Source organism: Odocoileus virginianus, chromosome 1 (genome assembly GCF_023699985.2).
Source record: "Odocoileus virginianus isolate 20LAN1187 ecotype Illinois chromosome 1, Ovbor_1.2, whole genome shotgun sequence".
NCBI lineage: Eukaryota > Metazoa > Chordata > Mammalia > Artiodactyla > Cervidae > Odocoileus > Odocoileus virginianus.
The window spans coordinates 16082743-16102989 of NC_069674.1; the positions used below are offsets into that span (position 1 = coordinate 16082743).

Below are 20247 nucleotides of genomic sequence, written 5' to 3' on the forward strand. Positions count from 1 at the left end.
GCCTTCTGAAACGGCTGTAGCCATGTACTCTCCTATCAATATCAGTGCCTGTTTCACTTACACTGGGTGTTATTTTTTTGTTGTTGTTCTGGTTGCACTGTGCAGCATGTGGGATCTTAGCTCCCAACCAGAGATGGAACCTGTGCCCCCCCTGTGTTGGAAGCACAGAGTCATAACCAGTGGACCACCAGGGGAGTTTCTACATTGGGTATAATTGATCTTTTATATTTTTTCAAATTCAATAGAGGAAAATGGTAACTTGTTTTAATTTGAGGGCATAGTTCTTGTCATATCATGGAAAGCAAGTAGTATGATTCTCTTCTTCAGTCAAGAAATAGATGAGGACTTGCCTGGTCATCCAGTGGCCAAGACTCTGTGCTCCCAATGCAGGGGGTTCGGCTTTGATCCCTGGTCAGAGAACTAGATCCTACATGCCACAACTAAAGATCCCGCATGTTGCAATGAAGGTTGAAGATCCAGTGTGCTGCAACTAAGATCTGGTGCAGCCAAATACATTAAAAAAAAAAAAAAAAAAAAGAAACATGAAATCACAAATGTGAATCTCCTTTCCTGCAATCAGCTTTAATTTAAGAGATACTGTGAAGCAATTATCTTGGACCTGACAGCTTTTGCCAGGCCCTCTGTGATGAATCACTTTGCTGATAAGAGAAGGGAAGTTTGTAGTATGTTTATGACCCACGGAGCTACCTAATTGGTTAAAACAAACACGTTAAATTAAAACTCGTCTACTTGGTAGTAAGTGGCAGATTTCCTGGGTTTCTCCTCCTGCCACTCAATACTTTAGTGAGCAGACTCGCTGGAAGACCGCTTTATTACTCTTCTAAAATGTAAGCCTTTATGATTGTTAAAATTGTAAAACATGTTTAGATTGTTATGAGAAGTCATAAAACTTGACTGGTAGAGATTAAATGTTGATTGACGATTGAACTTACTGTTAAGCATTTTAGTTGTAACTGAACTTAAGATGAACTTACTAGGATTTTCAAAAATTATTTTCTCACCAGACTAAATTGTTTTATTCTCTAACACTGTGCTGTGCTTAGTCAGTCATGTCCGACTCTTTGCAACCCTATGTATTGTAGCCTGCCAGACTCCTCTGTCCTTGGGGATTCTCCAAGCAAGAATACTGGAGTGGGTTGCCATCCCCTCCGCCAGGGGTTCGTCCCAACCCAGGGATTGAACCCAGGTCTCCCACGTTGCAGGTAGATTCCTTACTGTCTGATCCACTCTAGCACTGTAGATGGCCATACTCACTTTTGGTTTTTAAGTCTGCTGTCATGATATGCATGGCTGTTCTTTAGGGGAAAAAAATTGGATATAATTGACATATAAAAAAATTCACCATTTTAGAGCATATATAATTCAGTGATTTTTAGTATAGTCACAAGTTTGTACAGCCATCACCACCATCTAATTCTCACTGAGTAATCTCATTGTCATATTTTGGTTAAGTTAGTACTTCATCTCATCTGGAAACATGATATTCAGTCAGAGCTAATTTTTAATGTGTACTGAAGTCCTGTTGATAATTAACCAAAGGTGATTTTTCTCATAAATATTTTAAAAGTTACCAGGCAAAGAACACCCCTCCAAAAGGTGTTTGGACAACAGTTGGAAAGAGAGCATTAGGTATTTCTGGAACATTCCATCTTTGTAAATTTCAATCTCTCATATGGTCCAAGAGACCAATTATTTTTACTTTTTCCACTCTGTGAAAATAACGGCCTTTTGTACTTTTCATGATCTCCTTTGGGAGAGAGCATTTCACGAACTCATTTCTGAGCATTATTGATTTCTCTTCCATCTGGAATATTTCTGTGTCTGTGACAGAGTTTTAAGGAAACAAATAATATCTACTTTATAGTGTTGTTGCTTTTGTGTGTATCTTTGGTGTCCCCAGCTAGATTAAGAGCTCCTTAGGGCAGGGGATGTGTCAGAGGCTCCTACAAACCCTCCACAGGAGCCCACACAAAGACACAGAGATGGCACTTGGCAAACATTGATGACCTTGACTTGCTTCTTGGCAACTGCTCTGCAGATATTTATGTTCTGGGAAAAGGGGATCTTTGAGTTCTGCTTCTGCTACTTACTAGTGGTCTGATATTGGGAAAGTTACATACAAATCTCAGAACCTCCTTTTTGGAACTATTTATTTTGAAAAATGTTACACATCTGCAACAGTGGAGGACAGTCAAACCCCAATGTACCCACTACCCTCCTTAAATAATTTTTACTATAAGGCCATTCTTTTTTCATCTACACACCCACCCCTTCTGCACTCTATTCCTAACCCACCATTGAATTATTTTAAAACAAATCCCAAACATTGTTGTATCTGTAAACATTTCAGCATATATCTCTAAAATATAAGGATTTTTTCTACCATAGCCATAATGTCATTGTCACACCTAATGATGTCATCACTAATTCTTTAATATCATCAAACTTCCAAACTTTCTTAAATTTCCCTGATTTTCTGTCATCTTTGTCATCTCATTCTCTTGTTGTTTTATAATTGACTTGTTTGACTGAAGATCCGGGCAAATTAACTCATTTATTTGGTTGGTTTGTCTCTTTTCTGTTAGTCAATCCGTTCTCCTCTCCTCTTTTTTTCTTTCCATTTATTTATCTAAGAAGTTGAGTCATTAACCTGTAGATCTTCTCACATTTTGGATTTTTCTTTTTGTATCCATGTTGTGTAGTTTGCAGCAATGAAATTAAAAGACACTTACTCCTTGGAAGGAAAGTTATGACCAACCTAGACAGCATATTAAAAAGCAGAGACATTAGTTTGCCAACAAAGTCTGTCTAGTCAAGGCTATGGTTTTTCCAGTGGTCATGTATGGATGTGAGAGTTGGACTATAAAGAAAGCTGAGTGCCGAAGAATTTATGCTTTGAATTGTGGTGTTGGAGAAGACTCTTGAGAGTCCCTTGGACTGCAAGGAGATCTAACCAGTCCATCCTAAAGGAAATCAGTCCTGGGTGTTCATTGGAAGCACTGATGTTGAAGCTGAAACTCCAATACTTTGGCCACCTGATGTGAAGAGCTGACTCATTGGAAAAGACCCTGATGCTGGGAAAGATTGAGGGAAGGAGGAGAAGGGGACGACAGGGGATGAGATTGTTGGATGGCATCTTCGACACGATGGACATGGGTTTGGGTGGAGCTCGAGATGACAGGTGGACAGGGTTTTGGTGGACTTTGGTGATGGACAGGGAGGCCTGGCGTGCTGCAGCTCATGGGGTTGCAAAGAGTTGGACACGACTGAGCGACTGAACTGAACTGTGTAGTTTAGCGTTGTTTCTTCATCCTTTGTATGAAATGATGTATGTGTGTTAGTTGCTCAGTTGTGTCCGACTCCTTGTGACCCCGCTGACTGTAGCCTGCCAGGCTCCTCTGTCCATGGACTTGTCCAGACAAGAATACTGGAGTGGATTGCCATTCCCTTCTCCAGGGGATCTTCCAAACCAGGGATCAAACTCTGCTCTCCTGTATCACAGGCAGCTTCCTGACCATTCGAGCTACAGGAAGTATAAAATGGTAGGTAGAGCTAGAGGCTCAGTCAGACCCACGTTCAGTTTCTTTTCATGAGACTACATCACAGGTGATGTTGTATATCCTTCCTCTTGTATCTCATCAGGAGCCATGTTGCATCTGATCATCTTTAGTGGCATGAGGGGCCAGCATCAATGGGGTCAGGGGTGTTATTAGTCTTATCTGTTTGAATAAAGTTCTCTATCAGCTTTTTACCTAGTTTATCAGCCATTGATGATCATTACTTGGATCCTTTATTTTGTTAGGAGTTGCAAAATCATGAACTTTAATTCCATCCTTTCTGTATGTTTTAGCTGAAATGAAAGAATACTTTTGTTTCACAGACTGGTTACTCTAAAATACAATCTGTACAAGAAAGGCAAGATACTTACTAGTTTTCAGAATGAGTTGTTTTCTTAGTATTCTCCAAAGATGATCAGTGAGATTACCATTTTAGCAATCCTATGAACAATGGATTTTGATATCTCTGGGCTTTAATTCTTTGCAGCGATTTTTCTTCTTTAAATATATACGTGTGTGTATGTATATATATATGTATCTATAATACATAATGAATTCATTGATATTTCCAATTCAAAATTAGAATGTAAAGTGTTCACATAACTTTTGATTTTTTGTATATTCTTTCTCTTACACTGAAATCTTGGTTCCTAATAAGAGTAACATAACTGCTTTATCCTACAATATGTACTTGTATCAAAATAATGATACCAATATTATTGCTAACAGTATAATTAGTGAGAATAGATTAGGGAATCTGTTTATCCTACCAGGGGTGTAGAATGAAATTACCATTATAAACCTATTTAAAATTTTTTTCCGCTAATTTCAGCTTTCCTTGTTTTATTCTTGTTTTGATGTTTAGGGTTAAGTTTTTTTTTTTTTTTTTTTTTTTTAAGGATTAAATACCCAAGGTGAAAATTAGTTAAGTCGCTCAGTCGTGTCTGACTCTGTGACCCCGTGGACTGTAGCCCACCAGGCTCCTCCATCCATGGGATTCTCCAGGCAAGAATACTGGAGTGGGTTGCCATTTCCTTCTCCAGGGGATCTTCCCGACCCAGGGATCGAACCCACGTCTCCTGCATTGCAGGCAGACGCTTACCCAAGGTAGAAGGGATAAAAAGAAAATCTATGGGTTTCTGTCAGAATTAAATGAAAATAAGGTGAGAAAGAACACTATAATATCTGATCATACTGTAAACCATAGCATTTATGGAGCAGTAAAGCATTGGCTATTGTGATTATTTCTCTGCCCACCCTCATTCCCAGTCAGAGAACACTATTGGTTAAACTGTCAAGAGCTCACCTGGCCCCCGATCCGGGTTGGTTACTAGCTTCTAGGACTCTTCTTTCATTTGGCCATTCAACCTCTTCATGATTTAACTTCTCCATGTTGCAGGTTTTTCACTTGTAAAATGGTGATAAATTACAATACCTACTGCACTGGTTTTTGATGAAGATTAAAGGAGAATATGCACTCGATTTTATTTCTTTCCTTCTTCCTTCCCCAGTTTCCTGCATCTTCCCTCTCCTGTCTCCTGTAGGAAAGCTGTGTGGGGAATCCAAACCGTTTGAAAGATGTCAGCCAAGCAGACAGAGCCAGTCACTGTCATTAGCCTTCGGGAGCTGAACCTAGGGACCTCAGAGCCACAGTCGAGAGGTAAGGGGACCACAGAAGCCTCTGGTCCTCAAGTTACTGTTGAATCCCTCCTCTTCTCTGTATTTACTATTTTTATAGCAACAAATTGGTTTTCCAACATTCTCCAGAGTGAATGATGATCCATACACCTTGCCTCCCCACAGAGGCTGTTCCTTTCACTCTGTTTTTCCTTGTTAGAGTCAAAGACGTTCACTGTGGAAGAAGCAGTGGAGACCATCGGATTCGGACGCTTCCACATTGCCCTGTTTCTGATCATGGGCAGCACGGGGGTGAGTGCTTAGAGCTGATTTATAGTTGGATATAGGAGTGTGTATCTGTTAATCCCAGACTTCTAATTTATCCCTCCCCTGCCCTTTCCCTTCTGGTAACCCTAAGTTTATTTTGTATGTCATGAGTCTATTTCTGTTTTGTAAATAAGTTCATTTGTCAATGCTCATTTTTTAAAAAAGGTTTAAATTGAAACACTGGGAAGAGTTTGACTAATTCTAAGTCAAATTAGACACATGGTTAACAGTTTACGCGTAACTATCACCTGGATACCTGTTGTAGTTACAGATTCACTGACCCCGCAGCTGGTACCCCTGCAGGCGTGTGGTGCCACTGAAGGTAGCCGAGTCCAGGCCCCACGTGTCTGGGCTGTGTGTGTAACTGCATCACGGGAGTCGCAGTCCGTGACAAGGACTCCGAGGCCTCAGACGCCTCCAAGGTCTTCAGCGGTCTTTTGCAGAGCTGCTCCTCCACGACTGCCCCTAGCTTCTGGCTGGTCCTTCTCCCATAAGGCTGTTAAATCAGAGTGGGACAGAGCCTTATCCCTAATTGACTTATTTCCTTCTAAGACTCTTGAGAGGAGTGGAGTCCAGATTAATACTGACCTAACTGCTCTAGATGAGTTTAACATATAAGTATTCTTCTGAGATCATCAGGTCACTTCTTACACATGATATTTTTTGGACTAAAAAGTACCAACTATTTGAATTCTAAACATGACTATAATACTCTCCAAGGAGAAATGAGCCATTATGATATATTTCAAATTCCCACATAGTAGCTAACATTAGCCATGACTGTTTCATCCCAGACCGTCAAGTTACACAAATACAAGAAGTACCATAATAAACACCCCATACAAATATTCTGTGATTATTCATAGAATGTGTCTCAAACAAATGCACCTTTCCCTCCCTTTAATTTCCCCTTTTTCTTTTAATGTCCTTCAGACCCTGTCAATGATATCATTATTCATCTGTTCCTCCAGGCAGAAAACCACAGAATGATCTTGGAATCTTCCTTGTTCATTATTGCGTTGAATTTCTATCATCTAATATTTACTTCTTCCTTTCCCTGGGAGATAAACTCATCCTGCAATGAATTACAAGATATGGACAGAGGAGGATATTTCTTTCAATAGAAAATATAAATATTTAGTGGTACATCTTACACTAATTTTACTTAACAGTCATTCTTTCCTGATGATGAGCTCTTATTATTTTGTATTCATTGCTTATTTTCTAACTTTCATGAATCTTGCCTCCCCATTGCAGCCTCTTGAAATCAGGGACTATTTCAACAATCCATTTGCAAAGGATACACCCTGAGATCTTGAGGATGACAAGTATAGGACAGCAGTGTTGGGCTGATGTAGATGCTGGTGAATAACTTGGGTCATCTGCCAAATAAGCGACCCCCACATAACATCCTCGTAGTGTTAAATGCAAAAACATGAAACATCACAAGGGAATACATGTCATAAATCTTGAGGGACCCTCTCAAAATTGTTCAAACCATAAATGTTACATCCATGAAAACCAAAGTTGTTCTGTGCTTCTTTATCCAACTAGCAGGACTGAGTGGGTATGTAACAGGTAGATCCTCCTTAAGTGGGGGGCAGGAAGGAGGAGGTTAGGACTGGAAGGATGACAGGCAGACCTGGGAAGCAGGGACAACAGGCCCGCACTTGGACACCGTGTTTTCCTTCCTTCTTTTTGAGGTTGCCGAGGCCATGGAGATCATGTTAATAGCGGTTGTGTCTCCTGTCATCCGCTGTGAATGGCAGCTGGAGAACTGGCAGGTGGCATTAGTGACCACGGTGAGTGCCCGCTTTCTGTGCCGAGAATGAAGCAGCTGAGGCCCCAGGGTTTCCGCTCCCCTCCCTCGTTCCCCTGGCGGAGGGCCACGGAATCCCTCTCCACCTGCTGTTTTGGTTCTCAAACTAGCATTTGAGGCCATTCTTCCTTTTCTCTTTTCCTCTAGGGAGATAACCTTGAACTGCTCATTTTCCAGACCCTAGCAGGAGCCCAGAAGAGACATAAATCAGAGAAAGTGAGCCTTGGCCAAATTTGGGGATTCACAAACTGATAAGAGTTTAAAAAAAAATCAAGTGGCTGACCTAGAGTTGACATTGAAAGAGATACATATTTGACAAGGAAGGCCGTTAGAAGAAGAGTAAAAGGAAGCAGGGGGCTTCCCTGGTGGCTCAGATGCTAAAGAATCTGCCTGCCCATGAAGGAGACATGGGTTTGATCCCTGGGCTGGGAAGATTACCTGGAGAAGGGAATGTCTACCTACTTTAGTATTTTTGTCTGGGAAAACCGTTGGACAGAGGAGCCTGGCAGGCTACAGCCCATAAAGTCGCAGAAGTGTGGACATGACATCACAACTGAATAACAACAACCAAAAGGGAGCACAATGTGTGACCCCAAAGTACACCGCTTTGGCATGTGGATTATTTTGAGCTGAAGGCACTTGAGACCAAGCAGACTCAAGAGAAACTTTTACATTTCCCTTAACTACATAAAGAATTTAGATAGGGGGCCTGGCTCTCAGAGACAGAGAGTTATTGCCAGAGATAACTTTCATCTGAATGACCTATCCATGTGGCAGTGCAGACATCTAATTACCAGACATCTGTTCTTCTCATTGTCCTGTGAATGACTTTCCTCCCCTTTGAAGTCCCAGGCGCCCTCCTGTCCCTCAGCTCAAAGTGGCATATAAGCCTCAACTGTCCAATGTGCCCTTGGGTCTTCTATTTTTGTGGGATTCTTTTATGTACAAAATTAAACTTGCTTTTCTCCTCTCAATCTGCCTTGCATGCTAAGTCGCTTCAGTTGTGTCCGACTCTTTGCCACCCTATGGACTATAGCCCACCAGGCTCCTCTGTCCACTTGATTCTCCAGGCAAGAATATTGGAGTAGGGAAGAAAAAAAAAAGAACCCTGGAATGGTTTTCCATGCCCTCCCCCAGGGGATCTTCCCAACTCAGGGATCGAACCTGTGTCTCTTACATCTCCTGCATTGACAAGTGGGTTCCTTACCACTAGCGCCACCTGGGAAGCCCCTCATTGTGTCAATTTATCTTAAATCAATTTAATTATTGGACCAGTCAAAGAGTATAGAAGGGTAGAGGGAAAATTTTAATCCCCCAACAAGAGGCAGAAAATCTTGCCATCAACTATCATCATCTTTCATAAAAAGAAAGGCCATGTGAATACCAATTATCAGAAAGAAAATTATTCCAGAACAAGAGCCCTTCATAGTTAATAAATTTGGATTTATGCAAAATGTGTCACATTGTTTTCATTTCTACCGTTTTGCTGAGGATTAGGTTTCGTTATGGTATGGCATCCGTCCCAGGCTTGGCGTTGAAAACATTGGCTTTTCCCTCCTTCAGTCATGTCCTAGAAAGAACAGTGCACAGAAGAAAAGGATGGCTTTTGTGGTTCAAGTATAAATATGATTTTTTTTTTTTAATTAGTTCCCTGTGGAAGAAATGCTCCTTTTTTCTAGGACCCCTGCTTCTACCTGGTGTCAGCGATTTCAGGGGTGGAAATCATCAACCTCTGACATCTTAAAAAGGAGTCAGGGGAGAGTTTTGTGAAAGCCTATTTTTCAACTTCCAACCCCACCCACATTTCCAGTCTTCTTTGTTTAGACGGATGAATGCTTAATGTGGTAAATTAGCATATTGTAAAAATGCTGCTTAGAGGATAACTTCTTCTCAACCCACCTCCAGATGGTGTTTTTTGGCTACATGGTATTCAGCATCCTCTTTGGCCTCTTGGCTGACAGATACGGCCGCTGGAAGGTAGGCTGGCTTTAAGGGTGATCTGGAATGTTCTTTTGTGTGTTCTTTTGTGGTGATGTGACCACTGTTTTTCTTGTGGGTTTTTTTTTTTTTTTTTTTTGTATTTATTTATTTGGCTGCAGCAGGTCTTAGTTGGGGCACACAGAATCTTTGATCTTCATTGTGGTGTGTAGGATCTTTAGTTGCAGTGTGTGAACTCTTAGTGGCAGCGTATGGGATCTAGTTCCCCGACCCAGAATGAAACCAGGGCCCCCTGCATTGGGAGCTTGAAGTCTTAAATCACTAGACGTCCAGGGAAGTCCTACCACAGCTTTTCCTTCATGGACATTTTTCTATCAATACCCTAGTGAGAGAATATGGAAATGTCCTTCTTTGACACCTTGTCTTTTAGCTTTGTCATCTTTCCCCGAGACTCTTGTCCCTGTAGCTGATCCTTGTACTCCAGGTGCAGCTGATGGATGTGCATAGTTAGAACACAGCAGACAGAATGTGGGGACTGCATGTATAAACATGTGTAAACATAAGCAGTTTCGCATTAGTTAACTTGGGTATAGCTTTGAAACTAACCCACTTGCTTGATGTCACACATACTGAGATTCAACATTGAGACACAGAACTATGTTTTCTGATGATAAACCCAGATCTACCTATCTTGTCTGATGTTTGGTGGGGAAGACCTCTCTAGGTGTAAATACAAATGAAGACAGACCTAGGCTTGGATGTGTGTTTCAAAGTGCACAAAATATCAGATTTTGACAAGTGAATATGAAAACACAAGTTTTGCAAAAAAAAAAAAAAAATGTAGAGAGCACAAAAAGGCATTTTACAAAAGGAGACATACAAATTGTCAAGAAACCTTGAAAAGAGTTCAGTCACAGGAGTTATCAGAAGCAAAATTACATAGCGAGATAGTTTTTTCATTGTCAAAGCCATAAGGTTTGACCAAATCGTCAGGTTCATAAGGAATTTTTCTTTTTCTTGAAGAACACTGCAAGTGTCCAGACACCCTCATGTACAATTGATATAATTTTTCTGACCATCAATTTGGCAGCATAAACCAGGAACCTTGAGAATACCCAGTCTCCCTGTCTGACAGTTTGCCTTCCAGAAATCTATTTTATTTAGATCATCAGAGAACCCCAAAGATTTATGCACAGTGTTTCTCAGCTGATTTTAATAGAAAATATAAAACCATTTCAACAGTCAATGTAGGGGAAAGGTTTATGCATTTCATTATATTATGTGTGTTATGGTATGTCTTTTCACTGGAGTATTTTGCAACTATTAAGGATATATTTTCCCTTAGAAGCAGTGAAAAGAGGATAAAACTATGTTAATAGTATTTTCTCTGGATTGGAGAAGCAAAAGTGATTTAAGTATTTTTATATCTTTTCTTTTTTCCATATCTTCTGCTATAAACTTGTATTATTCTTATAATTACAAAAGAAGCAAATCCCTTAAAATTTCTCCCTATACTCATTCTGCTTATATTCTCATACTCATGTTTAGCCCTGGTCCTGCCATCCCTGTTTGCTGGGAGGGTGAGTTTTGCGTCCTGGTTTACACGTTCAGTTTCCACCTATGAGGGTGGACACCTTGAACGAGTTTTGACGAGTGGTCTAAACTTAAAACGTTGGGGCTTTCAGACAATAAAATGATATGGATTATATTTTCTGATGATTATGAGAGATTAGCGAGTTCTCTAAAGATTAGCTCCACAGAGAAGCAAACATCTGATGAAATTAAAAATCACCTTCAGAAGTTAAGTTTCTTCCTGCCCTTCCATGGGAGCAGATCCCATTAATGTCTCCTTTTGTTGCTTCAGATTTTGTTCATCTCGTTCCTGTGGGGAGCTTACTTCTCCTTGCTGACTTCATTCTCTCCATCGTACATCTGGTTTGTCTTCCTGCGGACCATGGTGGGCTGTGGCGTGTCTGGCCATTCACAAGGGTAAAGATTTTAACTAAAGGCCCCCCGAGGGAGATATTATGAAAACCCATAGTCACATTCACTGTGGTTAAGAGACTAAGAGCATCAGTAGGTTGCAAATGTATAGACTTCACTTGTACTAATCTTTTTTGAGTTTTTTTCCCCTCTGGTGATGGCTGCTTATCCCACTGGAAATTCTTTGCCCTTGAAAATGATGTTTGATGGTGAGGCTAGCAGGGTGTTAGATCGAGGATGTGTTAATTTCCTTGTTCCTAAGGCTGATAAGCATTTTTTTTAGATAAATAATATTTTGTGAGACTAACTGCGAAGAAAAAGGGCCATACAAAGTAGGTAGTAAAAATGGTGTCAACCCAAACACAGTTTCACTTCCTTTCGACCCAAACACAATTTCTTGGGAATTTCTGAGAGACTTTAGTTTGACCATAAGCCGCTGTAACACTCAGGAATAACCATTTTAAAGTGCCTGTAACTGAAGACCATTGCGAAGTGAGTTTGCAAAGCAGGTGAGACATATTGAAACAGCTGGGCTGCTGCTGGCTTTTTCTCTGCCCTCGGTTAGTTGCGTAATGTCTCATCATACAGGGTGTGAAAGTTGTTAAACAAAATGTTCAACAACTTGGAAGCCTCCATTTAATTAAGGCTCCTCCAGCTATTCTCTCCTGCGTGCCTTGCAGCAAGTTGCCCTTAGAATATATTAGGAGAAGTCAAAGCACCTAATTATTACCCTAATGGTTTAGAGAAAGAATTGTTCTTCCCTAGAGGATAAGTTAAACATCACTCTGAGCTCTGGCACCCTAATGGAGTAGAAGTAGAATTTGAAAACATCCCTTAGGAAGCAGCTCAATAAATATGTTGAAACTCCATACCCTGGTTAATAACGGCAACAGAGAAGAACAATTAGAAAATGGATGGGTTGGAAGTCCGTTTATTCTGCTGTTCAAAAAATTAATATGGACTTAATTAGAAACCTGTGCTTTGACTGTCATCATTCGTTGGAAAAACTATTTACCTTCTCTTGGGTGTATTTTAATTTCCCACATATGTTTTGGTAAAGGGAATTGGGCTTGACAAAACATTTTGCTAGTGTGTCTTTCTCTTGGTGAAAGAAATAGGGCTAATATCTCTTAAATGGTAGAAGGCTTCAAATAACTTTGGGAATAAAAAATGTAAACAGAAGAGCACTTAGAAGTTTATTTTTTATTGTTTTCTTTTATGGGTTAATGATTATATTTTAGTGTATGATTGCATAGGGAAAGCTTCTGTTTCTCTTTACATACTCAATACTTAAATACAATACTGCTGACACCAAATGTGTGGATTTTTTTTTACACACCAGCAAATCCTGCAACATCAGCTGGGTGTCCTCCAACATCAGAACATCAACATTCAGTTCTGACCCTCACTGAGGTTAGTGTGGACCTGACAGGTTTAGGGCTCAGTCCCAAAACACTCCTTATTTGACTTATATTCAGAGTACACAGTGCGAAATGCCCGGCTGGATGAAGCTCAAGCTGGAATCAAGATTGCCAGGAGAAATAGTGATAACCTCAGATAGACAGATGACAACATCCTAATGGCAGAAAGTGAAGAGGAACTAAAGAGCCACTTGATGAAGGTGAAAGAGGAGAGTGAAAAAGCTAGCTTAAAACTCAATATTCAAGAAATGAAGATCATGGCATCTGGTCCCATCACTTCATGGCAAATAGATGGGGAAACAATGGAAACAGTGACAGACTTAATTTTCTTAGCTTTCTTTATAGTCCAACTTTCACATCCATACATGACTACTGGAAAAACCATAGCTTTGACTAGACTTTGTTGGCAAGGTAATGTCTCTGCTTTTTAATATGCTGTCTAGGTTGGTCATAACTTTTCTTCCAAGGAGTAAGCGTCTTTTAATTTCATGGCTGCAGTCACCATCTGCAGTGATTTTGGAGCCCCGCCTCCCTCACCCCCCCCAAATAAAGTCTGACACTGTTTGCACTGTTTCCCATCTATTTGCCATGAAGTGATGGGACCAGATGCCATGATCTTAGTTTTCTGAATGTTGAGCTTTAAGCCAACTTTTTCACTCTCCTCTTTCACTTTCATCAAGAGGCTTTTTAGTTCTTCACTTTCTGCCGTAAGGGTGGTGTCATCTGCATATCTGAGGTTATCGATATTTATTCCAGCAGTCTTGATTCCAGCTTGTGCTTCATCCAGCCCAGCATTTCTCATGATGTACTCTGCATATAAGTTAAATAAACAGGGTGACAATATACAGCCTTGGCACACTCCTTTTCCTATTTGGAACCAGTCTGTTGGTCCATGTCCAGTTCTAACTGTTGCTTCCTGACCCACATGCAGATATCTCAGGAGGCAGGTAAGGTGGTCTGGTATTCCTATCTTTTGGATAATTTTACAAAGTTTGTTGTGATCCACACAGTCGAAGGCTTTGGCGTTATCAATAAAGCAGAAGTAGATGTTTTTCTGAAACTCTCTTGCTTTTTCAATGATCCAGCAGATGTTGGCAATTTGATCTCTGGTTCCTTTTCCTTTTGTAAAACCAGCTTGAACATCTGGAAGTTCATGGTTCATGTACTGTTGAAGCGTGGCTTGGAGAATTTTGAGCATTACTTTGCTGGCATGTGAGATGAGTGCAATTATGCAGTAGTTTGAGCATCCTTTGGCATTTCCTTTTTTAGGGATTGGAATGAAAACTGACCTTTTCCAGTCCTGTGGCCACTGCTGAGTTTTCCAAATTTGCTAGCATATTGAGTTCAGCACTTTCACAACATCGTCTTTCAGGATTTGAAATAGCTCCACTGGAATTCCATCACCTCCACTAGCTTTGTTCGTAGTGATGCTTCCTAAGGCCCACTTGACTTCACATTCCAGGATGTCTGGCTCTAAGTGAGTGATCATACCATTGTGATTATCTGGGTCATGAAGATCTTTTTTGTACCGTTCTGCTGTATATTCTTGCCACCTCTTCTTAGCATTTTCTGCTTTGTTAGGTCCATACCACTTCTATCCTTTATTGTGCCCATCTTTGCATGAAAATTTCTCTTGGTATCTCTAATTTTCTTGAAGAGATCTCTAGTCTTTCCCATTCTATTGTTTTCCTCTATTTCTTTGTACTGATCATTGAAGAAGGCTTTCTTATCTCTCCTTGCTATTCTTTGGAACTCTGCATTCACATGGGTATATCTTTCCTTTTCTCCTTTGTTTCTCATTTCTCTTCTTTTCACAGATATTTGTAAGGCCTCCTCTGACAGCTATATTGCTTTTTTGCATTTCTTTTTCTTGGGGATGATCTTGATCCCTGTGTCCATACAATGTCATGAACCTCTGTCCATAGTTCATCAGGTATCTGTTTATCAGATCTAGTCCCTTAAATCTATTTCTCATTTCCACTGTATAATTGTAAGGCATTTGATTTAGGTCATACCTGAATGGCCTAGTGGTTTTCCCTAATTTCTTCAATTTAAGTCTGAATTTGGCAATAAGGAGTTCATGATCTGAGCCACAGTCAGCTCCTGGTCTTGTTTTTGCTGACTGTATAGAACTTCTCCATCTTTGCTGGCAATGAATATAATCAATGTGATTTCGGTTTTGAGCACTGGTGATGTCCATGTGTAGAGTCTTCTCTTGTGATGGTTAGATAGCGTCATCAAATCAATGGACATGAATCTGAGAGAATTCTGTGAGACAGTAAAGGAAACAGAAGTCTGGCGTGCTACATTTCGTTCGGTCGCAAAGAGTTGAATACAACTTAGCAACTGGACAACGCTCCTAGGACATAGCTGTGTTCACCAGCCTGGAAGCTCTCTGAACCTTATTTGTTAACGGATTTTTATGGAGGCTTCCTCATGTAGGCGTGATTGATTATTAATTTGTTTTCCAGCCCCTCTCTTCTCTCCAGAGGAGGGGGGATAGGGCTGAAAGTTCCAAAATTCTAATTATGGCTTAGTGTTTGAAGACCAGCCATCATCCAGGATGCATCAAGCATCACCTCCTTAGAATAAATGATGCTCCTATCATCCAGGAAATCCCAAGGTTTTCAGGAACTCTGTGTCAGGGACTGGTGTCAAAGACCAAATATTAGCAGGAACCAGGGCTTCCCAGGGGCTTCCCTTGTAGTTCAGTTGCTAAAGAATCTGCCTGCATTGCAGGAGACCTGGGTTCCATTGCTGAGTCCGGAAGATCCCCTGGAGGAGGAAATGGTGACCCACTCCAGTATTCTTGCCTGGAGAATCCCATGGAAAGAGGAGCCTGGTGGGCTACAGTTCCTGGGGTTGCAAGGGTTGGACACGACTTAGTGACTAAACCGCCACCAGGGCTTCCCTGGTGGCTCAGACAGTAAAGAATCTGCCTGCATCTCAGAAGGCCTGGGTTCAATCCCTGGCCTCAGAAGGCCTGGGTCAGGAAGATCCCCTGGAGGAGGGCATGGCAACCCATTCCAGCATTCTTGCCTGAGAACCCCACAGACAGAGGAGACTGGCGGGCTACCACCCATGGGGTCGCAAAGAGTTGGACATGACTGAGCATCTTTCACTTTCAGGGACAGAGACCAACATATGTATTTCTTATCATTTTACAGTGATGAATTTTTTTTTCTGAATTCTTTATCAAAGAAACAAGAAAAATTATGTTTTTTTTTTTTTAGAAAAGTTTATTTATTTTTGGCTGTGCTGGGTCTTCATTGCTTTGTGCAGGCTTTCTCTAGTTGTGAGCAGGGACCACTGTTTGTTGCGGTGCTTGGGCTTCTCACTGTGGTGGCTTCTTGAGTTGCAGAGCATGGGCTCTAGGAACACAGTAGTTGTGGCACGTGGGCATAGTCGCTCCATGGCATGTGGAATCTTCCTGGACCAGGGATCGAACCTGTGTCCCCTGCATTGGCAGGCGGATTCTCATCCACTGTGCCACCAGGGAAGTCCAATGACTGTTTTATAAGAAGAGTTATTTGGTTTTATAAAAGCATAATTGTGTTTTCCCCCTTCCTGTTTAGGCTAATCATAAAGACTGAATTCTTGCCTACAAAATATCGAGGCTACATGCTCCCCTTGTCTCAGGTGAGTTAAGACAAATTCTACCGAGTCTTTGGATCCTGTACAGTATGGTGTAGATGGTTTTTCTCCTGGTCAGTTAATGGTCCTTTGATCAGCACACTCCTGTTACTTGGTACCAGCCAAAGAGCATTAGGGATGCTTGACCATAGAAGTCAATTCCAAGGCGTTCTGAGCTAGGACGTCTATCATCCAGCAGCAGCATTTAGAGCACGGTAACCCCTTCCTCAGGATACAGTCCACTGGCTGGTTTCACTAGAATGACAGTCGCTCAGGAATGCATCTGCGATGAACATTCTCTCCCCATTGAGTCTTCAGTGGAGGCACATAGAGTCTCCCTGTGGACAGTAGTGTCCATAACTGGCCTGTGCCTGTGAGCACTTTTGTAATAGCCTCCTCCCAGCTGAGCCATTTCTCTAGGTGAGAAGATGAGGATGCTTCCCACCCCGCCTCAGACCCCTGCTGGCTACTGACTAGAGGTTTTGCATCTGAAGCTCCATCAGTCTAGGTGCCCTTGTACCATCTTTGATGTCATCATCATCCCAAAGCCCTGACTTTCAAAGGACCCTGGAAGGTGATGACACTTCCCGCCGAAGAATATATTAATATATTTGGCAATGAATAAAAGAGTAGGAGAATATTTAAAATTGTATTTTTAATTTTTCTGACACTAAATTTAGACAACAACAAAAAAAGTAGGCAACCAAATGCTGTCTTTATATCCCTCCCAGTTTTCTTCTTATCTTTGTCAAGATAAATGCCCACACTTTCAATAGTTAGGGGTAGGGTTTTACACTTAATGATATTTAATAGACATGATCTGGTTCAGGCTCATCTGTGAACATTTTCTCTTCCATCTGCAACTCGCTTTTGTCATGATCCCATGTCATGGCATGGTTTTATCTTCTCATTGCTGGTTTTATTTTTCAGGTCTTCTGGGGTCATCTAATTGATGAATCCAATGATTTTAGGTGGCTAATGGGTTGGCCAAAAAGTTCTTTTGGGTTTTCCATACATCTCAAGGGGAAAACCACACTTTCTGGGCAACCCAATATGTTTCTTTCCACAGCGCCCCCCCCCCCCCCCCCCCCCCCAAATATTTATCTACACCAAGAGCATCTTCTTGAACTTCAGACCCATGTAGTCAGTTACCTGATAGTCTCTTGAATATCCTGCAGGCTCCTCAAATATATACAACATTCATAGACCTAATCTTTGCTCCTCCTCTGGAGTCTTTTATGTCTGTATTTCCACTGCCAGCAAACACTGTCCCCTCAGTTGTCTGAGCCACACACTCAAGAGCTGACCTGAACCCCTCCCTTCCCCTCGCCTCCATTCAATCAATCACAAAGCCCCACTGATTCATCTCCTATTAGGGTACCTCCAACTGTAGTGTGTTTGTGCTTAGTCACCCAGTTGTGTCTTGTTCTTTGCAACCCCATGGACTGTGGCCCACTAGGGTCCTCTGTCCATGGAATTTTCCAGGCAAGATTACTGGAATGGGTTGCCATTTCCTACTCCAGGGTATCTTCCTGACCCAGGGATTGAACCTGCATCTACTGTATCAGCAGGCAGATTCTTTACCGCTGAGCCACTATGGAAGCCCTGGTGCAGTGTCTAACAGCAAATCCTATTGCCTTTACCTCCAAAATATGTGCCAAATCCATCAAACAGAAAAAAAAATTTTCTTCTTATCATTTCACTACTAAAATCCTTTTTAGTGCCACATATCCTGTTACCCGGTCTGCTACAGTGGCTTCTTACTGGCCTTCTTACAATTGCTTCTTCAGAAAGATCATCCCAGATCACGCAAGTCACTTCTTTTTCTCATAGCTCTTTCCACTTTCTGAAATATTCTTGTTGTTTTAAAAATAAACTTCCTTGGTGATGAAATAGTCACCCTGTAAGTAGCCCCGCAAAGGGTCTTTTAAAATATTATCTTCTCTCCATCTCTGTAAGGTGGAACGGAATTATCATCTATTCTTCATCTTCCACTGGGAAAATAATGCTCACGATAACACTTGGAATTGTTTTAATTCCCAACTCATGAGGGTGGCTGCCATGTTCTTTGTTGATATAATCTCAAGATAAATTTTTCAGGACAGAAAGCAGTATTGAGAAATATTTATACTACGTTACCATTTTAAGCAAGGAACAAAACATATCCTCATTAGCTTGTGTACATTTAGAACAGCTTCGGAAGGATGGAAGAAACTGGTGATACTGGTTTCTTCTGAGAAGAGGTACTGGATGGAAGGAAGCTGAGAGAAAAGAGCAATCCATTCACAGTGCTCTCCTTTGCACCTTGAGTTATGAGCCAGTGGCTATATTTTTTATTCAAGAAAAGAAAGTTTATGTCTTGGGCCCGAGGTGTTTTTAAACTTTGATGGCATTGCTGTCCCCTGTCTTGCCGAGCCTCCCACCTGTAGACAAGAAAATGGGGTCATGGAGAAGTGAAGTGGGGTCATGGAGAAGTGAATAGCTTCTCCAGCTCATCCAGGCCTGGAGGTGGGGCGGCTCCTCAGTCAACGACTCTGCCCCGTCTCACCCTCTTACAACGCAGGACGGGGCGCTCCTGGAGTAGGGGTGTGGAGTGCATTCAGTCAGTTCAGTTCAGTCGCTCAGTTGTGTCTGACTCTTTGTGACCCCACGGACTGCAGCGCACCAGGCCTCCCTGTCCATCACCAACTCCCAAAGTCCACCCAAACCCGTATCCATTGAGTCAGTGATGCCATCCAACCATCTCATCCTCTCTCATCCCCTCTCCTCCTGCCCTCAATCTTTCCCAGCATCAGGGTCTTTTCCAATGAGTCAGTTCTTCGCATTAGGTGGCCAAAGTATTGGAGTTTCAGCATCAGTCCTTCCAGTGAATATTCAGGACTGATCTCCTTTAGGATGGACTGGTTGGCTCTCCTTGCTGTCCAAGGGACTCTCAAGAGTCTTCTCCAACACCATAGTTCAAAAGCTTCTATTCTTTGGTGCTCAGGTTTCTTTATAGTCCAACTCTTACATCCACATGTGACTATCGGAAAATAGGAGGGCTTTAACCTTCCTTCTCTCCCCCAGGTTTTCTGGTTGGCCGGCTCCCTGCTCATCATTGGCCTGGCCTCTGTGGTCGTCCCCACCATCGGGTGGCGCTGGCTTATCCGCATTGCCTCCATCCCTGGCATCATCCTCATCATGGCCTTCAAGGTGACCAAGCTCATGGGCTCCCTCTTGACCTCCCCTCTGCTTGGCAATGTGGCCTTCTTGGCCCACAGATATCTTTCTCATGTCCAGGACCTTTCTCCTTTATTTAAGTATCTGTCTCCGTCAGTTTACATGAAAAGGGTATTTTGGCAGATTTAATGCACAAGCCATCATGAAGCTGTAAATGCAGGATATGTTTGGGGGAGAGCAGGCAGGCAGGGAATTCTAGAGTTAGGGGTGCTGGGGGGAGGCCAGCTGGAAAGACAGGCCTGTGTCCAGGTTACAAATAGCCTGGAGGATCAGGGGCCCTGGCTGTGTGGAAGGGGTGGTGTGCTGGGGAACAGGTACATGGGTATGTGGAGGCTTGGTGGGAGGGAAGATGGAAAAGGTCAGAAAAGCAGTTAGATTCGATTAATCAGATTAATCCTGGTGGGTGATGAGGATGACATGAACTGCCCTCTGGCTGGGGAATGGGGAAGAGGATACTGCTGGGGGAGATGCTTTGCTGAGAAAGAACCCACTGGTCTTCACTGGGGGGAGGCATCAAGGGCAGGGGGCCCTTCCAGTTGATTCTCAAGGTCCTCATGTCAGTGGAAGGCTGTGCTGTTTTCTGAGTGTGGTGTTCAGAGTATGCCACCATCAGTGGGTCGAAGGCCTCTACATTCAGGATGGTTCCTCCACCTGTGGTTCCTGCACTGTGAGAGTTATGGGGTTCCTGGGGAGGGCCTGGGTGATGGAGCAG

At 42.1% G+C, this 20247-nt stretch overlaps 1 protein-coding gene across 1 annotated transcript in view; it reads left to right on the forward strand.

Annotated features, from left to right (window-relative positions):
* SVOPL (SVOP like) overlaps window positions 1–20247 on the forward strand; it is an 88049-nt gene that overhangs the window by 4594 nt on the left and 63208 nt on the right. Inside the window, exons 2-8 of the mRNA XM_020878273.2 lie at window positions 5123–5238; window positions 5416–5507; window positions 7226–7324; window positions 9247–9318; window positions 11144–11268; window positions 16259–16322; window positions 19383–19508. Coding sequence (XP_020733932.1) covers window positions 5157–5238; window positions 5416–5507; window positions 7226–7324; window positions 9247–9318; window positions 11144–11268; window positions 16259–16322; window positions 19383–19508 — 660 coding nt within the window. The 5' untranslated portion in view covers window positions 5123–5156. The remainder of the gene's footprint in view (window positions 1–5122; window positions 5239–5415; window positions 5508–7225; window positions 7325–9246; window positions 9319–11143; window positions 11269–16258; window positions 16323–19382; window positions 19509–20247) is intronic.